Genomic DNA, 24,884 nt, shown 5'->3' with positions numbered 1-24,884 from the left:
TTAATCACTTTAAAGGACACACAAAGCAATTGCCCCCTGCTTTTTGGGAGGGGGGGGGGGGACAATTTGAAGCATTTTCCAGGGGTCTTAACACGTGTGTGACATGCTCAAATTGCACACAGCAGCTGCTCTTATGGCCCAATTATTTTTATACAATTTAAAAAGTCAATTTCCCATTAAATGTCTCCTTGAAAACTTGAAAAAGCACTTTGTATGCAGCGATGGCTGTTTGAAAGTGCTCTATAAATACAGTTGAGTTGAGTTGAAAAGAGCTGCGCTGCTGCTCATTTGCTGAGTCACCAATGGAGGCCTGCAACATGCAGAATGAGGCTTCAGTCGGGAGCATCACGACTTCCAGTGCCTGTATGACCTTACCTCTGTGTTGAATTAAGCGATGAGAGCCCGTGTAGATTGGCATCCTAATCTGCAGCCCAACCTGTGCATGTCTGACTGGAAAGTTTCAGGGCCAGGGTGCGAGCAGCAAGCGCAGTCAAACACGGAACACCGCGTGGTGCCACTGCAAGCTTTGCCGACCGCATACAAAACGTCAGAGAAAGCATTCTGCCTCTGTCCAAAAACCGTGGCATGCGTGGAGTCTTTGCATCAATACTCTTTTAAAGTTGTGATGTTGTTAACCTTTGGATATGTGTAGCTGTAGCAGCAGCAACCTAATCTCATGCACGCAGATAGACACGTTTATATGACATGTTACAATTGGGGCTCACTGTGTTTTTGCTCTGATTTTATTCAGCTCTTGGCCACCGCAGTGGTTCCAGTATCAAGGTAAAAGGCATGTCCAATTCACTGAGCTGTTACGCAATCTACCCCTCAACGGCAATCCTGCCGCCCCCATTATCCATCTCTGTTTTGTCCTCCGGTCTTGTCTCGAGTCCCCCGCTGCCTGATGCTTGATCATCACATCAAACTGTCAAGTGTATTAGCTGCAGTAAAAGTCGTTTGTAAAGCCAAAGCAAATAGGAGCTTTGTGCGATTGAGGACGTTTGATCAGGTTGCTATGATGACAGGCAGATGTGTGTGTGTGTGTGTGTGTACATGTGGAGAGGTGCTATACACAAACACACTTTGGCTCGAATCCCTACAATGGTCGCTCGCTCCCTCCATTAGTATTTCACACTCACCCATTGGATGACATCTAATCCCAATCATCTGAGACGGAGATTGTATGCCAAAGCAACCATATGGACATAAACCGTCAATGTTACCCCCCCAGGCCCCCTCCCACACACACACATTAACCCGCTGGCTGCACACAGCACATCGCCGAAACAACTATCGAGGGCCTCCACGTGCCATGCCACGTGTATGGAAGCAGCCCGCCACTTACCGGGACTGAAAAAGGAGAGAATCCAATACGGCTCATTGACAAGCCGATCCTTTTACATAACCGCCAAGCTCTGTTTGTAAGTGGTGCTGTCAGAACTCCCTTACCCGCTCCAGCTATTCTGAAATAAACACATGCACTCTCTCCAACCTGCTTTCATGATTGCTAAAACCATAATTTGCATAAGGATGAAAATTGTATGAGGGGCACTACACTTACAGAAGAATGGCTCAACTGAGTTGACACATCTTCTCTTGCTGTTCCAAGCCTCTGTTCACTTGGCATTGGACAGCGAGGGTGGGACTGTAGGCTGCATTTCTAGTCACTGTCTCAGGTCTTCTTGCATCTCAAATCGAGGACACACACTTCAAATGAAGAACATGACATGCACTCTTTTATTCATGTATATGCAATTGATTCTATACGCAAATAAGGAAGAGCTGAAAAAACGGCACACAAAATTTCTGTGTCATATATTATAACATCACAATAGTTCAGCAATTATTGCCTGTTTATATCGATTTCCAATATTCCTTCACATTTGGAGTCACAATCACAGTAGTTAATGGCGATTTAAACATTCTAGTCAGTTTTAGAGTACAACAACACAGTAGAATACGAGAAGTGTCAGGAAGACCTTTTTGTAATACAGCAACACAAAAAACAACAAATCTGGCAGTCTTTCCATCACACATCAAAACAACCTTTCATGTCAATGGAGTGGTGGGATATTGTTCGATTAATGGTTGGCTTCTTAACCTCACATTTGTTTGAGCTTTGCAGAAATCGCACATCGAAGTTTTGATTCAAAGCGAGTAAAAATAAATAAATGAAAAAGGGCGGTGAGTGAAGCACTTCATACTTGGGCAACCATCGCATGAGGCAGATACAAAACCTACAGCACAAAATAAGGCATTTAAAGCAGGACGTGGCCAAATAAAGTAGGATCCAAAACTTCTTGGCATACCTTCAATTCAACTGAATGTAAAAAGGGAGACAGAAGATATAATGGAGGGGGGAAAAAAAAGGTTTTCCCATTAGACACATTCAGGCTTCACAGAAGTGACCTTCATGGTCCAGTCAGTCGACTGGTGATGCGTGACGTCGGGCATTTGTCGGCAGCAAAATGTCCAACTTCATCACCAAATTTGTAGAAATGAACCCAAAGAACTCATAAACAATGTATGCTTCAGACAACAAAGTGTATGCAGGAAAGTGGTTAAGATTGCACGATTGTCTGTGTCTAATGTGTTGTCTTGTATTATTTTGTCTGTTTATGTTAACTTTTCTTTTGATGGCGGCGCGGGCACCCGCAGCGGCTCCTCTTATTGTATGTTGTCTTGAGAGGGTAGAAATTTCATCCGTGTACATTTGACAATAAAGTTGTACTTGATACTTGACTTGATACTTTGTCATGTGAAGATGCTATAAAGGTAAAGAAAAGACAGCGATATGTTTCATTCTCATGTCCCAAAACCACTGACCTGCTTCTCAGTTGCTGAATTTTCAGCAAGTATGGCAATAACTGCATTGTGCTATGTAAGTCATACCTGGTGCAAGAGTCTTACCCATTCGGGCAAATAACATATGTGCTAACATTCTCCCATTCCCCCCTAACAAGAAACGCAAACGGCTTTGAAGAAGTTTCATTGTTGATTCTCAACTAATCAATCGCCAGACCGCACCCACTTTAATCATACTGTATCTGCATGGCTTCAGCGCATCAGGAACCGCCGCTATGCCACGTGATCCTCAATGATGTGGCCAATTACTTCTCTTGGCTTCTCGCTGAAGGGACAAGCAAGGCTGTAGGTGGCGGAGTTGTCGGGATGGTGCTGGAAGGGTTGCGACGAGTTTGTGGTGGGTTTGCACAGCCTGTGGAAGCGCTATGGGATGGCGGAAGTACACAAAAGTTAAATATGCGTCAAGAACATTTGGGCCCAAGGAGCGCAAGCTACCGAAGGACCAGTTAGAACCTGTGTGAGGGTGCCAGGCGTAATGGCGAGTGCGTAGATGGCCCAGATGGGGAGCAGAGACACAGAGGACAGGGTGAGGAGCCAGCCGAGTGCTGTTGCCCAATCTGGGGCGACCAAGCCTTTCCCCAAGCTCAACGGAGACCAACAGACCAAAGAGAACAGGAAGGTAGCCTACATGTCACACAACGGAAGATTTGACATCAATGGATGAAGGGGAACAAATACCTTCATAAGATGGATGGACATTGTGATTCACGGCAGGTCACTTACAGTGCACACGGCTGGCGTCAAGTATTTCCAACACAGCTTGAAGAGAAGCAGGGGCTTGTGGCCGGTCATGTCCTTGATGTTTGAACAAAAGCGCTCGGCACCTGGGTGCAAAAAAAAAAAAAAAGAGAAAAAAAAGAGGAGTGGTTGTGGTGTGGAGATTAGTTGCATTATATTTTAACACTATCATGAGTGGGAAAAGTTGTGTACTTGTGTGTGAAATTAAAATCAAGACGTGTATTTTCTGTAAGCACTGAAGAAAGCACTGAGCTCTGGCTAGTGATGAACCACCCCCGCTGAGTGACATAGCTTCACAACTTTTTTTTGCTCTCCTCACACGGCCCCAAGCTAAAGCTCCCCTGACAGTGACGAGAAATTCACCAGACGTTTTATTGTCGTGACTGTCACAGCCAACTAAGTCAAACAACGTCATGGAGGTAAAATTGCGATGGAATTCCCCCTCAAACTTTTTCTGCTCAACGCCAGGACTACGTTTCACCTACTGCTGAGAGCGTTGGAAAACAAAAAGCATACACTCCTAACATTGCTCTTAATCAGTATCCCCTGCTAGGGCACTTCTCTTTTAATTTCAGCCTGAACTGACACAGCAGAGCATGTTCTTGCACATTTGGTATCTAAATGATTGATTCCATCATGTCAGAGTTGTTTTTTAAAAAAAAGTTCCCTGGGGCCACTAGACTGTGAAGGCGAGGGGGCGAGTGCAAGGGCTGATTGAAGGTCCGGAGGAGACAGACAAGAGCCTGGCTTTGAGCCAGTCTCCTTGCACCAGAGGGGAAGCTACGGCCATGTTCGGTCTACTGACTCTTGAGTGGAATGTCCATGGAAGGGAGGAAGTGGAAAGCTCGAGTGTGTGAATAATTTAATCGCAAAAACAGATTTTATGTCATTCTGCTCCCTGCTCTGCCACATGTTTTAGGTTGAATTTTCAACAATCCGGACTTAAAACGCATGAGCGCACAAAACACGTGACTGTGTTTCCTACCGTAGATCCAGCCAATTGCAATAGACTGGAAGATGGAGAGAAGCAGTAGGCTGGCTCCACTGCAGGAGAAATGATCATATATCTGGAACACATACAGACCACCCTGCATCGCCGGCAGGAAGACAAAGGCACATGCACGCACGCACGCACACACACAAAGTGGACTACTCAATATCATGAAATTTAAAGTGCCAGGTTAGTTCAACGCGTTCACACAGAGGTCATGTTACCGGCGTCACCATAATCAGCCCGATCAAGAAGCATACGAGGCAGATAAAGAGCAGCAGCAACTCTCTGCGGTAGCCGCGTCTGATCAGATGGGGGTACAAGTCGGTCACAGATGTCATCAGCGCCTCCAGACTCACAAACTACACCTCAGAAAGAAGATTTCAGACAATATTTTGCTGAAGGAGCTTCACATAACATGCCTGTATATCATAGTGTGTGCGCGCGTGTGTGTGTGTGTGTGTGTGTGTGTGTGTGTGTGTGTGTGTGTGTGCGCCACCCACTTGTGTGTCCAGCCCCAGCATGATGATCATAAGGAAGAAGCAGATGGCCCAGAGTTGGGGAAGAGGCATCATGGCTACAGCTCTGGGGAAAGCGATGAAGGCCAGGCCGGGCCCTGTGATGACACAAATAACGAGAACATATCGAACTTTAAAATAAATCTAAAGCTGCAACGAGTCACGAGTCGATTCTCTGAAGGTGACTGAAATGAGGTCTGCTGAGGTGCACTAACGGCTCATGTGATATGCGGCTGTGAAATATGATGAGAGTTCCGACTGTGAAAATCGTTTCCTTTGGGGCAAACGGACCTTTGTTCTACTCACTAAACATAAAGCAGAACGAAAAGTATCCTACTAGGGGGCACTAGTGTGGTAACAAGATACTTGGTTAATTTGTATTTGATGTCCTGCTTTCACCTGACTGAGCCACAGTGGCGATGTCCACTCCTTGCTCCTCCGCCATGAAGCCAAGCACTGAGAAGATGGCGAACCCTGCCAGGAAACTGGTGGCACTGTTCAAGAGGCACAGAAGGAACGAGTCCCTGCACACAGCCACATGCACACGCAATGAAGGAAATCTTGGATGTCAACTTTTAACACAAACTAGAGTACAGCAGGGGTGACGCTTACGCCGATCGCGAGCGACCGGTAGCTCGCGGAATGGTCCCAAGTTGATCGCGAGGGGTGTAGAGGAACCCCCCCCCCCCAAACATTTGTATGTCTCTGCATGTTAGTAATATACTTTTTGTTTTGATGCACACGGCACCCGAACCATCCTATCAGTCTCACTTTCACAAAAAGTATTTAAAAAATAAACAAAAATAAAGCAGGTCACCTTTAACTTACGGTGGCATGTGACCAGCGTCACCGGAAGTTGTTCGCGCTCAGCAGTCTGCAATTGCAGCTTGTGATCGTAGCTGTTGCGCTATATCTTTTATCATTATCATTATCCTTATTCAGAGTTTGTTTCGTGTACAATTCACCAAGGGCACAGGCAAAGAATGGCAATTTGGGTTGGGAGAAGAATTTTAAAACGGTACGCGTGAGCTTCGATAGTAGTTAGCAGGCTGTACAAGTGCGTCGCATGCATCCGCGTCAGGTCTTCCACTCAGGTCGGCAGGAAATCCTTTTCACAAACTCCCAAACTCTTGTGTCGACTTTATTTTTCTATCTCATACATCTTATGGGCCATTGATGGCTGTTGCTAATCAGGGCAAATGCGTCCGTATACACGCGTGCGTGGTAACAGGTCGATCGTAGGAGGTTGGTTGATCGAAAAGTAGATTTTAGGTCCAAGAATTTTGAGCACCCCGAGAGTACAGTGTTCCCTGACTACTTTACGGTTTAGTTATTAAGGATTCACTCCATCACAGATTTTTGTGACCGTTGGTTCATCTACTGAAGTCAAAAAAAATGTAGATATACTGTATATATTTTTAATGGGGAATTGTTTTACAAAAACCGAGACCATGAATATTAGCACATTTCCCGCAAAGTCACGTTCGCGCATTGTGGGTGCGTGGGGAAATACGCTCCCGAGCGCGCTGCGTCATCAGACCTTTCGGAAACTCAGAAAGTTGTTCAAATGTGCCGTTCAGTTGTTCGGAGTGCCCCAAGGCAGGCAATGCTGTACAAGGAGAGTAAAGAGTTGCGCTCATCAATGAATTTCAATGAAGTCCCACTCCGCACCTCAGCAGCGCTTGAATACGACAAAATGTCATCTTCATCACGAGGTTGTTTCTTTTGAATCTTAACCCAGAATCCCACACCGCATAGTAGCCAAAAGTACAATCATGATGGATTAATGTGCCGTGCCATGACTAGGGTAATCTTCTGCTTCCGTGGAATGTATCATTCGCGAAAAGTGAGGGAGCACTGTACACTGTATATTCAAGTGTACTTGGCGACAGTATCTACTGAGTTGGTGGCCTTGCATTGTAGTCTAGCTGTGAAAAGAAGCCCAAAGCTAAGAGTGCTTGGCTGTTTTTGAGCATGACTGAGTGAAGTGTGGGAAATTGGGTAGCTGAGGCTTGTCTTCAAGGTGTGGCTGTCTCCAAACGTGTTTCCCCGGGCCATTCCTTTCATTCTTTCTGAAAGCCGTCTGACCATTAGCTTCTACCATTTCATTTTATGGTCTCGAAATGACTGGCTGATTTGTGTGGCGGCGTGTATGACGGTATGACAAAGTGTCTCACTTGTAACAATTGTTGTTGTATTTGTTGTAACTGCCAAGGGCTGTGAGACTCCCCAAACAGATTCCATAAGAGAAAAATATCTGGGTACCTGCATCCATCCATACCTACAAAGAGGGGAGACAGTCAAGATAAGGCACTCTGTACAAGCTACGGGCCTTTGTTACCAAACGTTCATATCCTGCCGATGTATCATTTGATAGAATCTGCAGTTGAAGTTTTTGAAATCTGGACCACGAGGCCGCGATTGTCTGTCTCTACCTGTGGGTCACCCAAGCGAGTGTGGTTCGGTTTAAGGTAGTAGATGATTCCCTGGGCTGCTCCGGGTAGAGTGGCACCACGCACCAGCAGCACAAAGAGCATAACATATGGAAAGGTCGCGGTGAAATACACCACCTAGAAAGTACACAGTGCAAAGGAATTGGCAAGAATGAGCATTGAAAGCAACAGAAAAACTCTGCAAAATGAGGTGGAACCGGTCGGACAAGTCTCGGGGAATACCTGCTGCTATTAAATACATTTCGGGCAAGTGAAGGCATTTTATACTCACCTTTCCTGTGGATTTAATGCCCTTCCACACGCAGAAATAACAGACGAGCCACACTAGAGCAAGACACAATGCCAATTTCCAGCTGATAGGACCAAGCTCGTCTAAACTATCAGAGAGGTGGAGCACTTCTCGCCTGCACCATACAGTATACAGACAGTTATTCCAATTAAAAAATACAAATAAAAATAACTGAGGAGACACTCACTCCCAAAACTCCATAATAGGGGAAGTGGCGTTGTGAGGCAGGCTGCTCACATTGGATGTCTGCTTGTGGTGATCAAACATGAAACAAGCATCTGGAGGGAAGCAGACAAATACCCATTCGACATCACACAGCTTTCAATGTGGAATTGCCTGCGGCTACCTCACTGACTGACCAGTGTTCCAAGAGTTGTTACAGTGTGACCAGGGCAGTGCAGTCTGAAAACTGTAGGACAGATAGAGCAGAGCCCAAGCCAGTATGACAATGTAGTACACACATCCATGCAGGATCATTATCTGGCTGGCATAACCCAGACCTGCAGACAGACAAGAAAAAGAACATCTTATTGCGATCTGGTGAGCGATGGTGACCCATAACTATAAAACGCAATTCAAATGAAGATGGGATGTAAATAAAAACAGAATACAAAGATTTGCAAATCCTTTCCAAACTATATTCAATTGAATGCTCTGCAAAAACAAAATACTGTAGTTAATGTTCAAACTGCTAAACATTATTGTTTTGGAAAATTATATATTTATTTTGAAATTGATGCAGCTCGTTCCAAAAAAGCTGGCACCTGGGACAAGGGCATGTCTACCACTGGGTTACATCACCTTTCCTTTTAATAACACTCAATATCTGGTTTGGAACTAAGGACACAAATTGTTGAAGCTTTATCGGGGGAATTCTTTTGCATTCTAGCTTGATTTACAACTTCAGTTGCTCAACAGTCTGGGTGCTTCGTTGACAAATTTTGCACTCCATACGTTTTCAACGGGAGACAGGACTGGACTGTTGGCAGGACAATCACAAAGACACTACTTTTACTACTACAGTAATGGTAGGCACGTGCTTAGCTCCGCCCCTTGCATTTTTGAGCCAGCTTCCTCAATCGCTGACTGACTTCATATCTGCTCGATGAATTTTGGTGATGGAGAGGGGACGCTTATTTATTTCATCCACAGTGACATGTGGAATTATAAATACTTTTAAGTACTGTTGTAAAGTCCAGTGGTTAGCACATCGACTTCACAGTGCAGAGGTACCGGGTTCAATTCCAGCTCCGGCCTCCCTATGTGGAGTTTCTCCCCGGGCCTGCATGGGTTTTCTCCGGGTGCTCCGGTTTCCTCCCACGTTCCAAAAACATGCATGGCAGGCTGATTGAATACACTAAAATTGTCTCTAGGTGTGAGTGTGAGCGCGCATGGTTGTTTGTCTCTGTGTGCCCTGCGATTGGCTGGCAACCGGTTCAGGGTGTCCCCTGCCTACTGCCCGAAGACGGCTGGGATAGGCTCCAGCACCCCCCGTGACCCTAGTGAGGATTAAGCGGTTCGGAAAATGGATGGATGGATGGATACTGTTGTAAACCCCACCCGCAGCGGCTCCTCTTGTTTTGTGTTGAGAGGGAAGAAATTTCATCTGTGCTGTATGTTTTACATACAGTACATTTGACAATAAAGTTTATCCAATCCAATCCAATCCAATATGCTTATACCTGGCTGCGTCTTGAACTATTAAGGGATGCCTCGCTGAAAACTCAAGACACTTGTTTTCTGTGTATGTGAAAGTGTGTGGATCATTTCTGGATTGCTCGTGTAATGTAATAGATGCTTGTGTTTGAAAATTTGACTAATAGTTTGTAATTCTATATTCACCATTTGTGGCTCATCTATAAAAGCTGACAAAGGTCAAGAAGAATGACGGAGGTGGAAGCACATTGCTATTTTACGCAATTACAGTCGATGGTCCATCTGATCACATGAACAAACTTCTCGTTTTGCCAATTTAGTGCTTGGCGGGGTTTTTCCAAAATACAGTATTCATAAAAAAAATATATAAAAAAAAAAAAGAAAAGAAAAGAACAAAATATAGCCACATGGGCATTCATGTTGTGGAAAGACGTGTTGTTTCATGTTGATGCGCGAGAGAGAAAGTTTCCCTTCATGTTTGTCTCTTTGTGCCCTGCGATTGGCTGGCAACCAGTTCAGGGTGTCCCCAAAGCAGCCAAAGACAGCTGGGATAGGCTCCAGCACATCCGTGGCCCTTGTGAGGATAAGCGGATGAGAAAATGGATGGATTGCCCCCTACACCCCTCATGATCGACTTGGGACCAGTCCGTGGGGCTATCGGTCGTAACATGAATATTAAAAATCATTTGTGATAAATACTCGTCAGCTCACAGAGATAATTTAAAGATCATCGACAGATAGTTGTAAGTGATTTCAAAAGCAAGACAAAGTGCTCGAAATTACACGATTCACTGGCTTTACATGAAGACTTTTTTTCCCGTTCATTCTGACTGAAGTCACCCTTTGTTCATCAGAGCCGAAAAGTAGTAGCTCCTTTTACATCGCTGTAACATGCAGATCAATGTAAACATCACGTGATATATCAAGATAGAGTTCATTCATCTATTGAGCACAGTAGTTCCGATTGTTTTAACACTTATTGAAGCAACGGTTTCATAAAAAGAAATTAAAAATGGCTTGAAACAAGTTTTCCCATCATAGACAACCTCTGGTAATCACCATTTTCAAGTGTGTAAACGACAACATCACTACGCATATACTGTATGTCAAGAAATAGCATGTGCAAACTGAACAGAGCCGAGCAAACCAGTTAAAGATCATGTGTTTAGTGGCAGGCTCACATGAGACGGGTTCGGAGTGACACACAAAGGGGTAGAGGAAAAAAATCATAGGGTGAGGAGCCATAGGCCAAACAAGCACTGGCAAGTGGCGCGCTCTCTGATGATTTAACTTTTTAAATAGTTGGGACTATCACAATTTGTGATGGTATAAGTTAGCGTTCACTCAGTGATTCTGTAACTTTTTTGGCAGCTCTGCATTTTGCCACATAAATGTTGGCCCACTCGCAATTTAGCAGTGTATCAGTAATAGGTGTCAATCTGTGGAATAATTTTGAAACAGACCTGAAAATGAGTAAATCGCTTGTCGAGTTCAAAAACAAATTCAAAAGATTAGTAAAAAAAAACCTACACAAATCAGAGTTAAGCTGATAAATTTCATATATTTATAAAATATAGTAATACGTCAGAATTACATTGATCAACTTATTAAATGTATTAATGAAATGTAATATTTATTATGAATATGAGAAAATTGATATAAAAATGTGCAAGAGTGAGCATGTACTGTATATACAAACCGAAAGTTGTATAAATAGATAAGTACAGTAAATAGATAAGTACAGTAAATAGATAAGTACAATACACATAAGGATAAAAACATTTGATGATATGTTGATTATTAACAACAAGGGGTAGGACTAGATAAGTTTCTTACTTCTTCCTACTCCTTTGAACATAAAATTGTGATGATGACTGTTTTTTCTTTTCCTTTTTACAATTTTTGCTTGCCTTCACTTCTGTCAATTTGTTGTTGGACTGTGTGTTTTAAACTGTATGTTCAATAAACAAACAAAGAAGCATTTCCATAGGTTTGTTTGAAAATACACATTTTACATCGTAAACAGCGATGTGAGACCACTTATTTCGAGCCTTGCTATAAACAGGAAGGGGCTTCGAGCTGATCCCTGATGCAGGCTCACATCCACATTCAACTTCCTGTCGCACCTACAGCACACCCCACCGCTGTTCTGCTACCCTCATACATGTCCTGTGCTATTTTAACAGAACTCCCTGCCACTCCAGACTTCCTCACGCAGTGCCACCGTTATTCTCTGGTAGGGCTAGGGCTATATCTTGTTCTCGTATCATCATTGACATATGAACATTCAAGATATTAATATTGAAAATTAGGATAACGTTAGTCATGTGGTGTTCCCGTGCTTGTGCTGCATACACAGCTTCAGGCTAACTCAGCTCTCAGTCCCAGCACTGCACATTTCTGGACTGAGATGTCCGATGTTGTTCCCGGGATCTGTTGCAACCACTCATCTAGTTTGGGGGTCACTGCCCCGAGTGCGCCGACCACCACAGGCACGACTGTCACCTTTACCTTCCAGGCTCTCTCCAGCTCCTCTCTGAGCCCTTGGTATTTCTCGAGTTTCTCATGTTCCTTCTTTCTGGAACACGAGGTGTAGGCACAACTTACACCTTGGGTCTTGTCTGGTGTGGTATATCTGAGCCTCAATGGCTTTGGTGCTCAGGGCCTGCTCCTGAGCAGCCAGGATGAGTGCCTCTGTGCTCTCCTTCAGGCCAGCCCTCTCTAGCCACTGATAGGACTTCTTGAGATCAGCCACTTCAGTTATGGTCCGGTGGTACATCCCGTGTAGGGGCTTGTCCTCCCATGATGGTCCCTCTTCCAGTGCCTCATCCTCTGTTTCCCATTGTCTGAGACATTCTCTGAGTACGTCATCCGTTGGAGCCTTCTCCTTGATGTATTCATGGAGCTTGGATGTTTCATCCTGGACAATGGCTCTCACACTCACTAGTCCCCGGCCACCTTCCTTTCGGCTTGCGTACAGTCTCAGGGTGCTGGATTTGGGATCGAACCCTCCGTGCATGGTTAGGAGCTTTCGGGTCTTAACGTCCGTGGTCTGAATCTCTTCCTTTGGCCTTATTATTCCTGCAGGGTATCTGATCACTGGCAGGGCATAGCTGTTTATTGCCTGGGTCTTATTCTTGCCATTGAGCTGGCTTCGTAGGACTTGCCTCACTCACTGGAGTGAGGCATAGCCGCTTTCCTTGTTGCCAGTCCGAGGTTGCCATTGGCTTGTGGTATACCGAGGTACTTGTAGCCGTCCTCAATGTCTGCTATTGTTCCTTCAGGGAGTGAGACCCCTTCAGTGCGGACTACCTTGCCCTTCTTAGTCACTATCCGACTACATTTCTCAAGCCCGAATGACATCCCGATGTCGCTGCTGTAGATCCTGGTTGTGTGGATCAGGAAGTCTATGTCCCTTTTGCTCTGAGTATACAGCTTTATGTCATCCATGTAGAGGAGGTGACTGATCGTAGCTCCATTTCTGAGGCGGTATCCATAGCCTGTCTTGGTGATTACTTGGCTTAGGGGGTTCAGTCCTATGCAGAACAGCAGTGGGGAGAGTGCATCACCTTGGTATATGCCACATTTGATGGACACTTGGGTAAGTGGCTTGCCATTGGCTTCAAGTGTGGTTTTCCACATCCTCATCGAGTTTGCAACGAAGGCTCTTATTGTACTGTTCACCTTATACAACTCCAAGCATTCAGTGATCCATGTATGTGGGATCGAGTCACAGGCTTTCTTGTAATCAATCCAGGCTCTGCACAGGTTGGTATGTCGGGACCTGCAGTCTTGTGCGACTGTTCTGTCAACCAGGAGCTGATGTTTGGCTCCTCTGGTATCTCTACCAATGCCCTTCTGTGCTTCGCTCATGTATTGATCCATGTGTCCACTTATCTTTGCCGCAATGATGCCTGACATGAGCTTCCATGTTGTGGAGAGACAGGTTATTGGCCGATAGTTGGATGGGTCTGCACCCTTTGAGGGATCCTTCGTGATTAGGATCGTTCGCCCTTCGGTTAGCCATCCTGGGTGAGTCCCATCCCTCAGTAGCTGGTTCATTTGTGATGCGAGGCGCTCATTGAGTGCTGTGAGTTTCTTTAGCCAGTAGGTGTGGATGTGCTGTCGAGTTCTTCATATCTGAGGCTCTTTCCTGTATGTCTGCCACTGTTATGGAAACTGGGTTCTGTTCAGGGAGGTTGCTGTGCTCCTCTCTCAGGGTCACCAGCCATTGTGCACTGCTGTTATGTGCAACCTCCTTCTCCCATATGCCTTTCCAGTACCTTTCAGTTTCCAGTCTTGGTGGGTCAGCTCTGTTGTTAGGACCCTGCCACTGAGCGTACACTTTTGCAGGTTGTGTTGCGAACAGCCTGTTTATTCGTCTGGCCTCATTCTCTTTCGTGTAACGCTTTAGGCGGCTGGACAAGGCTTGGAGCCTTTGTTTGGCAGTTTCGAGTGCTTCAGGTATGGTGATCTAGATGTACCTCATGGGTATCGGCCTTTTCATCACACCTCTCTGGGCCTCCGTCAAGTGTCCTTGGGTTGTCTTGAAAGGCGCTTATAAATAAAATGTATTATGATTATTACTTCACATAGCCGTTGTAATCCGTTTCTATGATCTTAACTTTCAGGTCAGTTGCTGCCTCGCTCAGCATTTCATTCATTGGGGCTGGCCTCCCAATCTCATCATCAGCATTCATTGGGGCTTACCTCCTCCTCTGATCTGGCAACCTGGGGCCCTTCACCATGGAACCTGCGTTTTACCTCATCAATCTCAAGTTGTGACAGCAGTTGCCGTTTGTGGATGTTGGAACACTGAGCTACTAGTTGTTTCATGGTCAACCGTGACTGTGGGTTTCGAAGTAACCATTTAGTCCACATTCTCTGCATGTAACCCCTCTGACTAGGGTTGCTTGAGTAGTAGCATTCCAACAGAGCCATGTTATCACATCTCGCCCATCGTTCCAGTAGCCGCTTTGTTCCAGTAGCCCATTTTTCATCAAGGTGCTCTGGTTACCCAGCACCTGACGCAGACTTTGTTTGTTTGTTTGACTTTGTTTGGCCGGGCGATGTCATTCGTTTTATTGTCTCTCATCATTTTATGAGGTAGGCATTAGCGTGAAGGATCTTGCCCAAGAACCCACACTGGATGGTGTTATGTGCTCATTTGCCCCAAGCGGGATTCGAACCATCGTCTCCCGTACGCCAAATCGATGCCTTACCAACCGCATATATAAAAAAATGAAAATTCCTCGTCTCACCCCCCCTCGGGTGGTGTCCGTCCCTCATTCAGCTCGGGTCCTCTACCAGAGGCCAGGAAGCTTGAGGGTTCTGCGCAGTATCCTTGCTATTCCCAGCACTGCACATTTCTGGAATGAGATGTCCGATGTTGTTCCCGGGATCTGTTGCAACCACTCATCTAGTTTGGGGGTCACTGCCCCGAGTGCTCCGACCACCACAGGCACGACTGTCACCTTTACCTTCCAGGCTCTCTCCAGCTCCTCTCTGAGCCCTTGGTATTTCTCTCTCTCTCTCTCTCTCTCTCTCTCTCTCTCTCTCTCTATATATATATATATATATATATATATACTGTATATATATATATACTGTATATATATACCTGTATATATATATATTAGAGCTGTCAGTTTAGCGCGTTTTTATTGGCATTAATTTGAATGAATTTTAATGGGATTAAATCTTTTCTCGCGATGATTAACGCGGCACACGTCACAGCGGATGTTACGTCTATAAATAAACCAGAAACAAAACAACTACCGCACTGCATAGGTCCATGCACGTTTGTTTTGCCAGCCACGGCACCGAAAACTGATACTTAAAGAGTTTATGAATGGAAAGTTTACTTTTAAACAGTTACCAGATTGTTCCACTGACAAGACCAAAGTTACCTGTATCACACAGGTATACGATGTATGCCCCTGACGCGATTGTTACTTGTTTGGAACTATTTTGTGTGGAAGGTTACAGTGTTCCGTGTCCATATAAATCGAGCGGGTGGAGCTTCTCTGTGTTCGTCTGACAGTGACGGTGAAGTTCAGCGGTGCAGTGGTAGCGACCTAGCAAAAATAAAACGTCTTCAGTGTTGTCATCGAACCAAGTGTAGTCATCCGAAATGATGTCTACACAAAACTGTAGAGAAACTTCCGCGCAAGAAGGACCAACAGAATCAACATAGCCTGGCTGCTATGTTCAAAGCAAACTTGAGAAAAACGAAGTATGCAACCATGGCTTAAATCCACTATAGGCTGAGTACTAGTTTACCTTAGATGTGCACTTTATAATGTTATATTGCTCTGTTTTGATTCCATAAAAAGAGCTGTTAAAGCAGCTGTTGTGTGACAAAATATTTTATTCACTTTTAAGCCGAAAGAAAAGATTGCAGCCAGAGACAGTGAAGTTGCAAGCAGTGTGGGAGCGATGGCGAACACAGCTTTACTAAGACTGGGAGACAGCTTGGGCTGCTGTTTTTCCATGCCAGCGTCCAATAATACAATGTGCCCCTTGTGTATGTGTGAAATACAGAAATGGCACTCGTAACTGACACTATGCCTTTCAATGTGGTGCGTTGTATGGTTGTGAAAATACGGCAATCTTTTCCCGGCCAATCCTAGCAGGACCACACATTTGCATCACAATTAGGACTGCAAGGTGATGTAGTTGGACGTGTATAGGGCGTGGGCAATTGGAGATGGCCTTGCACCCCCGATTGTGCGTCTGTGTCAGATAAATATAAAGTACAAAATTACCTCCAAATATTGGGCACATGGTTCTCCAGGCGCTGACCCCGCCTAGGCTTGTGTACTGGCCCAGCGAAGTCTCCAGGAGGAACAGGGGAACACCGCACAGCACCAGGAACAAAAGGTAAGGTACAAAGAACACACCTGGACACACCAATAACACAATAAACCCCATGAAAGCTATCAAAGCATTTGCGACTAAGAGCTAAGGCATGATGGGTGAGCAGAAGAAGCTAATTTACTTTCTACATCTCTTCACTCCTGCATCGTTTCCCAGCATTTATTTTACCTCCTCCATTCTTGTAGCACAAGTAAGGGAACCTCCACACGTTGCCCAAGCCAATGATCTGGCCTGCCACGGCCAGAAGGAACTCAGTCTTGCTGGCCCATTGGCCCCTGGCATGCAGGCCAACTTTGTTGATTTCTGTTGTTGTCTGGCTCGGGGGTATTCCTTTTTGAACGTTGTCCAGCAATATCTCCCCTTCCTGTGGCAGCGACTGGGACGTCATCGCTGGTTACATACACAGCCCCTTGAAAGAAAAAAAAACGAAAAGGTTTTGTGCTTTAACTACATGCAGCTGGGTATTTTGCAAACGGGAGCTATTTGTCTGCAGTTTGTCCTGTGATCCCCAGAGTTTCTTTTTTAAAAAATGAAGGTTTCTGAAAACTCCGGCCAAAGTGGGGATTTATAGATACCTCCTGAACCGCACTTGGTGTGGACAGTCGTAACCGGAGATTTACAGCGTCATCCTGCTACAAAAATGCTCTGACTTTTCATGCGCATTTGTGTTTTCATGAGACACAACATGGATGCCCACAAAATTGTGTTGGTTAGAACCATTCTCCAGGTGCTTTTTGCTTACTTATTTGTAAGCCAACCACGGCGCCTCGCCGTAGAGCACAGGCGAAGGAGGACTGTAAGGTCGGCTCTTTACCACCACATGACCAGGAGTGGGCACGTCAGCAAGTTTTGCTGCATCATCCGTCCATCTAAGTCCATCATGCAGCTCTGCCACAGGCTGCACTTGTGCCCTCCAGCTTGTCCGCAAACTGTTTACATGCTTTCTCTTTTCTTTTTGGTCAGCCTCTCTGATGACTGTACTCTTGGCAGCACGACCGCATGGAAAGTGCGCTACCAGCTTCACACTCAGTCTGCACGGGAAATTACATTGCTTTTTTTTTTCTCCCCCAAAAAAAAAAAAAAAAAAAAAAGATTCACTGATTGATCATCTAGATCAGGAGTCACAAACGTGGACGGGCACCAGGTAGCCCCCATGGACCACGAGTAGCCCGCAGGCCTGTTCCAAAAATACTTCCCCATTCATTGGGTATTGTGATTTTCTAGGAACATTGTATAAATGATCATTTGAAAATATAAACTGTAGAGATTTATAGAAATAAAGTGCTGCATATTGGAATTGATGTTTCACAATTTAGGTGAGAAGTTATGAACATGGGCGCTGTCTTCATAGAAATGAACGTCATGAATTACTGTCGATGACTAGAGCTGTCACTCATGAATCTTTTTAGAATAGATTGTCTGATCAACTACTCGGGTAATTGCCCCCACCCCGTTTTGAGGCAGGAATTTTGATGGCAAACAATTTTGGTGGTTGGTTTAGCTGATTTTATTTATTAATTTATTTTAACAAGCCCAAATAATGACACAAAATAATAACCTGATTACCGGTAAATGCAATTTGAACACTGAATTATTTCAGATGAGTGTATCAAACTGGCATTCACACAAATCAACAGCCAAGAAGAATAAAAAGAAGAAGAAGAAGAAGAAGCAGAAGCAAGCGAGAGGATGAGAACAGACGGAAGGGAGTAGGTTTTCAGGCTACTTCGACTGGATTTAATCCTTGGCCACAATACGGAGCTGAAGTCAGGTTCAGGAAAGCCATTTTAAACTTTAAATTAAAACTTTGGGGGGTTTTACAAGCAGGCAGCCACCATTTAAAGTGTTTGGCAAATAAGTGTATGTGAAATGTATGAGTTATGTGTGTATTTGGGCTGATACATTAACTCATAGTGCCATGACGCCACACAACAATTTAATCACATTAGATTTTCCATTAGTCGGACTATGACATTATTTATTTTCTGACGGACTGACTGACGATTGCAGTATCGCTTGAAAAAGATGACAGACTGACGATGACGGATGGTATCCAGGCTGCTGACAGATGACGAATGACGGACCGGATATCCATCCATCCCTTCTCTACTGCTTATCTGGGGTCGAATTGCGGGGGCAACAGTTTTAGTCAGGAAGCCAAGACTTCCCTCTCCCAAGTCACCTCTTCCAGCCCTCACAAGGCGTTCCCAGGCCAGCCGGGAGACATTGTCTCTCCAGCGTGTCCTGGTCATCCTACCGGTGGGACATGCCCAGAACACCTCACCACGTAGGTGTCCACGAGGCATCAGATGCCCGAGCCACCTCATTTGGCTTCTCTCAACGTGGAGGAGAAGTGGCTCGACTCTGAGACCCCTCTCCCCCCCACCCCCCGATGACCAAGATTCTCACCTTATCTCTGAGGGGGAGCCTGGATGTGTTTGTTTTTCATTTTGTTAAATGCCCACATCTGATTATTAATAGATTCATGTGGAAGAAGCTGAATAAAGGAGCAGTAAAACACTGTCCTGCAATTGGGAGTGTTCCATTAACCTGCCACGCATGTTTTTTTTCCCCACAAGCATGGGGAAAACATGAAAACTCCAAACAGGAAGGCCGGAGCCGGAATCGAACCCTGCACGTCAGAACTGTGAACCCGACACCCCCACCGGGCCACCATTTATTATTCATTTATTTATTTATTTTATCTTGTTGGATTTTATTTTCTCTCATTTATTCTTTATTTTCATCTTATTTTGTTTGACCTTTAGTCTGTCTGAATGAAAAAATTTCCTTAAGTCTTAACTCCAGTGTCATCTCATGGGAGACAACACGTGTGTCTGTTTTATCAACCCAAGCCTCCTGCTATATTCATTCATGCTTACTGATTAACATTTTGAATGATTAGTTTTAACATGACAGGTGAAATCCTCAAAACTACATGATTGCTTTCTGTCAACACGACTGCATGGGTTTGGATATGAATTCGAGATACAGTGAAACTCCTCTACATCGAAACCAACATGGGCGAAAATACCCCCTAGTGTGAAAAAATCTTCATGCATTAACACCATTCCCACTTTCCTGCCCCCCATACAACGAAAAAAAACCCTGTTGTGTTATACGAAATCGTTTTCACTGCTCTTGCTTTGTGACGAGATTCACTACAACGAAGTCTTATCCAACAGCGAGCTCTACTGCTTCGTTCGGAAATGGCAACAGCTCCTATATTTTGTTGTTCTACTTCTTCCTTTCATAACTTTGCTGCTGTGAATTGGGAATTTCTCCATTGAGAGACTAATAAAGGCTTTCTTATCTTATCTTATCTTATTGGTTTACACATGCGCGGTAGTCCAGGAAGTATTTATGATTGTTAGTTTCAGACGCAGCAAGAACGTTGCATTGCTAAAATGGCTGCATAACGGACCTTTGGATGTCAAGCAGCCAAGACAAGAAGAGAGAATAAAAGTGATCAAAATGAAAGATGGAGGAAGCTAAATAAAAGACATTATCCAAGAAATTGAAGTAAGTGAAAGTGAATGCTGATCGTAAATTTCGCAATTTCTTTCCTTTTTTTCTTTCTACACTAACTATATGAAATGTCAAATCAGTGTGTGCTCATACTTATGCACTATTGGAATAAAATTAGAGTACACATACTGTACGATTGTGTGTGTGTGTGTGTGTTTACATCTGAGATCAAATTTACGACAGTGAAAAACCCCCTGATGTGAAAAATTTCTTGCTGCAAACATGATTTTGTTGTAGAGGAGTTTCACTGTACAAGACCTCTCCAGAGCAGAAGGTGGCAGTAAGCTGTGACAGGCCTTTTTCATCAGCTAAGGTCATGTGCTTCTCCGTAAACAAGAGCTGATATAGAACGTTACAGTTGGTGTGTCTGGAGACACCTGAAAAGATAAGAGAGACCCTTCGTTCAGAGATAAAGAAAAAAAACAACAAGGACACTGTTGTAGCCATGACTGGCAATTTTTTTGCAGACAGAAGGCAAGTGCAAGATGCACTCATGATTGGTCTTTTCAAAACAAAATGGCCATCTCTCTTCTGTGAATGTGACCTACATAAATAAATGACATAATGCCGTTATTGCAAGCAAACTTAAGTCTTATTTATTTGAATCTATTTCAAGTTGATCTGTTCCATTACTTTTGTGAAACTTTAATATTTAATTAAAATAATCTTGGTGTGGAGCAGATGAAGAAACACATCTGGTGTAAACAATAAAAAAATAAAATGTTGATTTCTCATCTGTTGCCCTTTAATATAGTATCCAAATTTGACTTAGCATTTCCACAGCCAGGGCGGTACCTTGGGCAACTGGTTAGCGCATCGGCCTCACAGTGCAAAGGTGCAGGGTTCAATTCTGGCTTCGGCTTTCTTGTGTGGTGTTTGCATGTTCTTGCTGTGCCTGCGTGGGTTTCCTCCCTTAACCTCCTGACTACCAGGAAAAAAAATGTTGTCCAATCACATTTATTTTGAAATTCCCCAATCTATGTGAAGTAATTGGACTACTCCAAAAGAAATTTTTGAAATTCCACTACATTTTTTAAACAGGCTCAAATACACTTAAAACAACTCAAACAACACTTTAACGTGTTCATAAGAGTCTTATAGTTAAAATAACAACAACATTTCAAGACAAAATGTGTTTGATAAAAAGTATTACTTTTCCTCTTCCCATAAAAAGTGCTTGCACTGAGGGAAGCCATTTTCTTACTTTTTCTAACCCCTACAAATTTGATATCATTGGAAAGCACTGAATGTCCACTTTAGAGTAACACAAGGAGTTAATGCGATTGGATGCACTGGGTGGGAGATATTTAGGTTCACAAATGTCCTCTACAGAGGACAAATTTGAACTACTGGTAGTCAGGAGGATATTCCAAAAACATGCGTGGCAGGTTAATGGAATACTCTCAATCATAGGTGTCAAAGTCAATGCCCGTGAGCCAGATCTGGCCTGCCACATCATTTTATGTGGCCAGCGAAAGCAAATCAAACATGTCAAGTTCCATGATGCTTGCTAAAGTCTGAACCAGAATTTCAAATTGTCATACAGTATGTAATCCACAATAACAGTCATTATTCTTGACTTCTGATTTTAAAACGAGTCATCCATTGATTTGTTGTTGTCATGATTCGGTTTGGGACCAACAGGTGGCACTGTAGGGCTCCCCCTGCAGCTGCACACCTGTTGATCATTAGGTAATTAGTGCTTTAAAAGGACTCCCAGCCAGACCACTCATTGTTGGGTCATTGTTTGCTCTTTGCTTCTGTCATGTTCGTTTGTTTCCTGTTCCTTTGCTGCTGTAAGGTTTGTTTCGGTAATGTTTTGGTCACGGTTCTGTTTTAGCTTCAGTTGCCATTTTTGTTTGCTACTTTGGACTATGATTGTTTTTGGATTTAGTTTTCTCTGTGTTTTATCAATACACTTCTTCAAGTACACCCTGCTCCTCCCTTCTGCCTGCTTTTTGGGGTCCACCACCACCCGCAAACGTGACAGTTGTGCGCTGTGTATGTAATATATGGAGGTGATTAAACATATACGGCAGGGGTGACCAACCAGTCAGAGACGAAGAGCCAATTTATTTACTGTGTTACTGCAAAGAGCCACATCATACCCTTCCTCGCGCACACACACACACACACACACTTTTTTGGCCAAAGATCGACTTTTGAAGCGACCAACTCACGAACGATGCGCACGTGTAAGTATACACGCAAGCATACACACGGGCGCGCGCGCTCGCACGCGCGCACCCCCGCAGGTGCCCACCAGTGCAATCGCGCACATATGCACGCACACCACGATGAGCAACAGTCGGAACGGGCCGAAAATGAATGAAAGCTAAAGATACAAACAAACAAATCTCTTTTTCCCCACCCATTTCCTCCTCCCACCTGACTCAGGTGATTCAGTCCCCCAACTTGGACTTTGTGGGTTTCCAACCTCCACCTTTTTTTTAATAAACTCATACTTTGCAAGTACAACATACCGAAAAAAATTGATTGCAAATTTGACTTTCCGAGTAAACATCACTCCATTTTTTTTCGGTGCGGTTTGTCAATACAAAATTTCCAATTTCAAAGACGAGCCTAATGCACACAAATCTTCATTGTATGAATGATGAAATGACAATGTCATTTCTAATCCTTGCTTTGGCTGCCAAACTGACCTAAGATGTGCTTTCCCCAAGGACTCACCGCATCGGGCACGTGTGCTTTATCAATATTGTGCACCTGATGCACAAACATCTTTCGGCAGTGTACAAAAAAGCTATAGTATACGAATGAAGATCATGCCATATGAGTTCATGTCCCTTTATTTGCCAAGCTTTGGTCTTTTTGATTCCGTTTGAAGCTTTGACATAGAATGATTCAAAATGAATATTTCAGTTTCAGTTGAACATGGACAACTCAATTTGCAATTTAAAACAACCACAATTACGGCCGCTTAATATATTATGTATTCAGTATATGTGAAAAAAAGCACATGGTACCGTCCTCACTAACCTAAATAAAACGGACGGGCAAACACGCGCGTAACAGGTTCACCATCCTCTCGTCGAAACCAAACTGAAACGTAATGTACAGGGCAAAATCATATGTGTTCCTTAGTTGACTCATTTGACGTTATGCTTAAGAGCTCCAAGAAAGCGAGATATAAATACGGATAAATGGACATTATTTTAGTTTACCTCTGCGTGCACCATGGAGTTGGACACGGCAGGTTGGTTCCCCCGAGTCCTAGCAACCAAATGGTTTGCTCCAGTAGTGACGCGCGTACGCTGCCAGAAAGAACAGGACGTCACGACCGCCGTCAAAGACCCGAGCGGTTGTTTACACGTGATACTGCCAACTGTGAATTTTTTTAGGCAGAAATGGAGCGATTACAATAACATTAAGAGTTAGATCCAGCAACAGGTGGATTTTCTTCCCCTGAAACGTCATAGCTATATCAATTACAACCGAGGGTAAAACCGTATTCCGCAAGCTGTTACAGGTCAAACTTCAAAAACACACGCACAAGCAAACAACAAAAAGGAATTATCTCAAAAACCTTATGTGCTACAAAAAAAGTAAAGCAATTTATGAAATCAGCATGAAAAATACTTTTGCGACACATAAGGGTAATCTATAATTATTTATCATAAGGCACCTCATTGGAACAGTAGGTTTGTCTGCAAAAGTTTTGTGGAGAGTTCCAATGAGAAACTAAGACAAATTGAATTATATTGCAATTTTAGAAAGAAAAATAGTAAACAGCATTACACACACACAACAAAGAGACAAAAGTAAAATTCTTTCCACTCTCATAATCAATTTTTGGCCAAGGGTAAATTCAATGAAATTCTTTTGAGATTTAGGGCGCACCCAGTACAATTAGAACTTTGGTAGTAAACCTAAATTCCAATGATCAACATCAAGTTCCCAATCAATTTATATAAGAGAAGAATACAGTTCACTTACACATACCTCTGTGCAGAAAAATATCCACAACAATCTCCAATACACAACAAGTTTTGTCGAAAGTCCAGCAAAGTCTCATAAGATAAGATAAGAAAACCTTTATTAGTCTCGCAATGGAGAAATTCCCAATTCACAGTAGCAAAGTTATCAAAGGAAGAAGTAGAACAACAAAATATAGGAGCTGCTGGAAAGGCAGCCACTCTCGCGGCGCCATTTTGAAGTCAAAATAACAAAAATAACACAACACAACACATAGGACACAGACAGTCGTGCAATCTTCACCACTTTTCTGCATACACTTGTTGTCTGAAGCAGTTTATAGATGAAAGAGGAGAGGATCAAAGTGTCCTTTCACCAGTGGATCAGAGACGTCATGCTGAAAATGTGCACACGTCTGCTACAAGTTTATTCAATTGTACATACTGCATGAGGCTTCCCCCAGGAGACATATAAAAACCCAACATTAAGATGCAGTTCATCATTGTTTTGCACGGACAAATATGTGGCTCCTGTAAATGTGCTGTGCCACAGTGTGTGATGGAGACCAGGCAAAGCCTGCAACACCACTGTTTGCTTTTATGGACCTTGTAATTAGTATCTTTACAACAATGGTGGGCATTATGAAAAAAAAAGTAAAACTAATCTTTGAAAATCTGACAAAACCCTCTTAAAGTCAGCATCTGTGAAGAAGCAGTATTTTACATTCGAATGTAATGCCATAAAATACCGTATGTTGAAACATGAAGTTGTCAGTCCTTAATGTGCCATATAATTTTTGGGGGGCCCAAGTTAAAATTCATGGCTGGATCCAACTTCATCTTTCATCAATTAAATATATATAATTCAGTTAAAACAAGAATCGCTAAATCATGCACACGGTACTCAACGCCCCTGAGGCTTGTGGTGCAGCAGTGACTGTATTTGCTCCTGATGGTTCTTCATCGACATTTTAGGAATGATCCCTTCCATGACCCTTACGTTATATTCAGTATTGTTTTTAACCAAAGTGA

General features: G+C 43.7%; 1 protein-coding gene across 1 annotated transcript; it reads right to left on the bottom strand.

The window, feature by feature from the left end:
• Positions 1-1,714: 1,714 nt before the first annotated feature.
• Positions 1,715-23,189, bottom strand: LOC147211543 (sodium- and chloride-dependent GABA transporter 2-like). The gene is made up of 15 exons (XM_086128287.1): positions 23,103-23,189; positions 16,558-16,798; positions 16,278-16,412; positions 8,214-8,354; positions 8,042-8,132; positions 7,837-7,969; positions 7,548-7,682; positions 7,290-7,393; positions 5,512-5,636; positions 5,098-5,210; positions 4,819-4,956; positions 4,589-4,691; positions 3,589-3,689; positions 3,319-3,489; positions 1,715-3,228 (listed from the first exon to the last, which is right to left on the bottom strand). The coding sequence occupies exons 2-15, from the start codon at positions 16,775-16,777 to the stop codon at positions 3,079-3,081; spliced, it is 1,860 nt and encodes a 619-aa protein (XP_085984413.1). The 5' UTR covers positions 16,778-16,798; positions 23,103-23,189; the 3' UTR covers positions 1,715-3,078.
• Positions 23,190-24,884: the final 1,695 nt, after the last annotated feature.

The sequence above is a fragment of the Hippocampus guttulatus genome, chromosome 1 (genome assembly GCF_054856545.1).
Source record: "Hippocampus guttulatus isolate MCC_2025c chromosome 1, RoL_Hgut_1.0, whole genome shotgun sequence".
Classification (NCBI taxonomy): Eukaryota; Metazoa; Chordata; class Actinopteri; order Syngnathiformes; family Syngnathidae; genus Hippocampus; species Hippocampus guttulatus.
The sequence above is the reverse complement of the archived record's forward strand: the minus strand, read 5'-3'. Positions and strand labels throughout refer to the sequence as shown.

Coding starts and splice junctions, on each gene's coding strand:
- LOC147211543 (XM_086128287.1), bottom strand. CDS start 16,777: ATGACGTCCCAGTCGCTGCCACAGGAAGGGGAGATATTGCTGGACAAC. Junction 5,211..5,511: donor CGCCACTGTGGCTCAGTCAG/GTGAAAGCAGGA, acceptor GTGTCATCACAG/GGCCCGGCCTGGCCTTCATC. Junction 4,957..5,097: donor TGCTGGGGCTGGACACACAA/GTGGGTGGCGCA, acceptor TCTGAGGTGTAG/TTTGTGAGTCTGGAGGCGCT.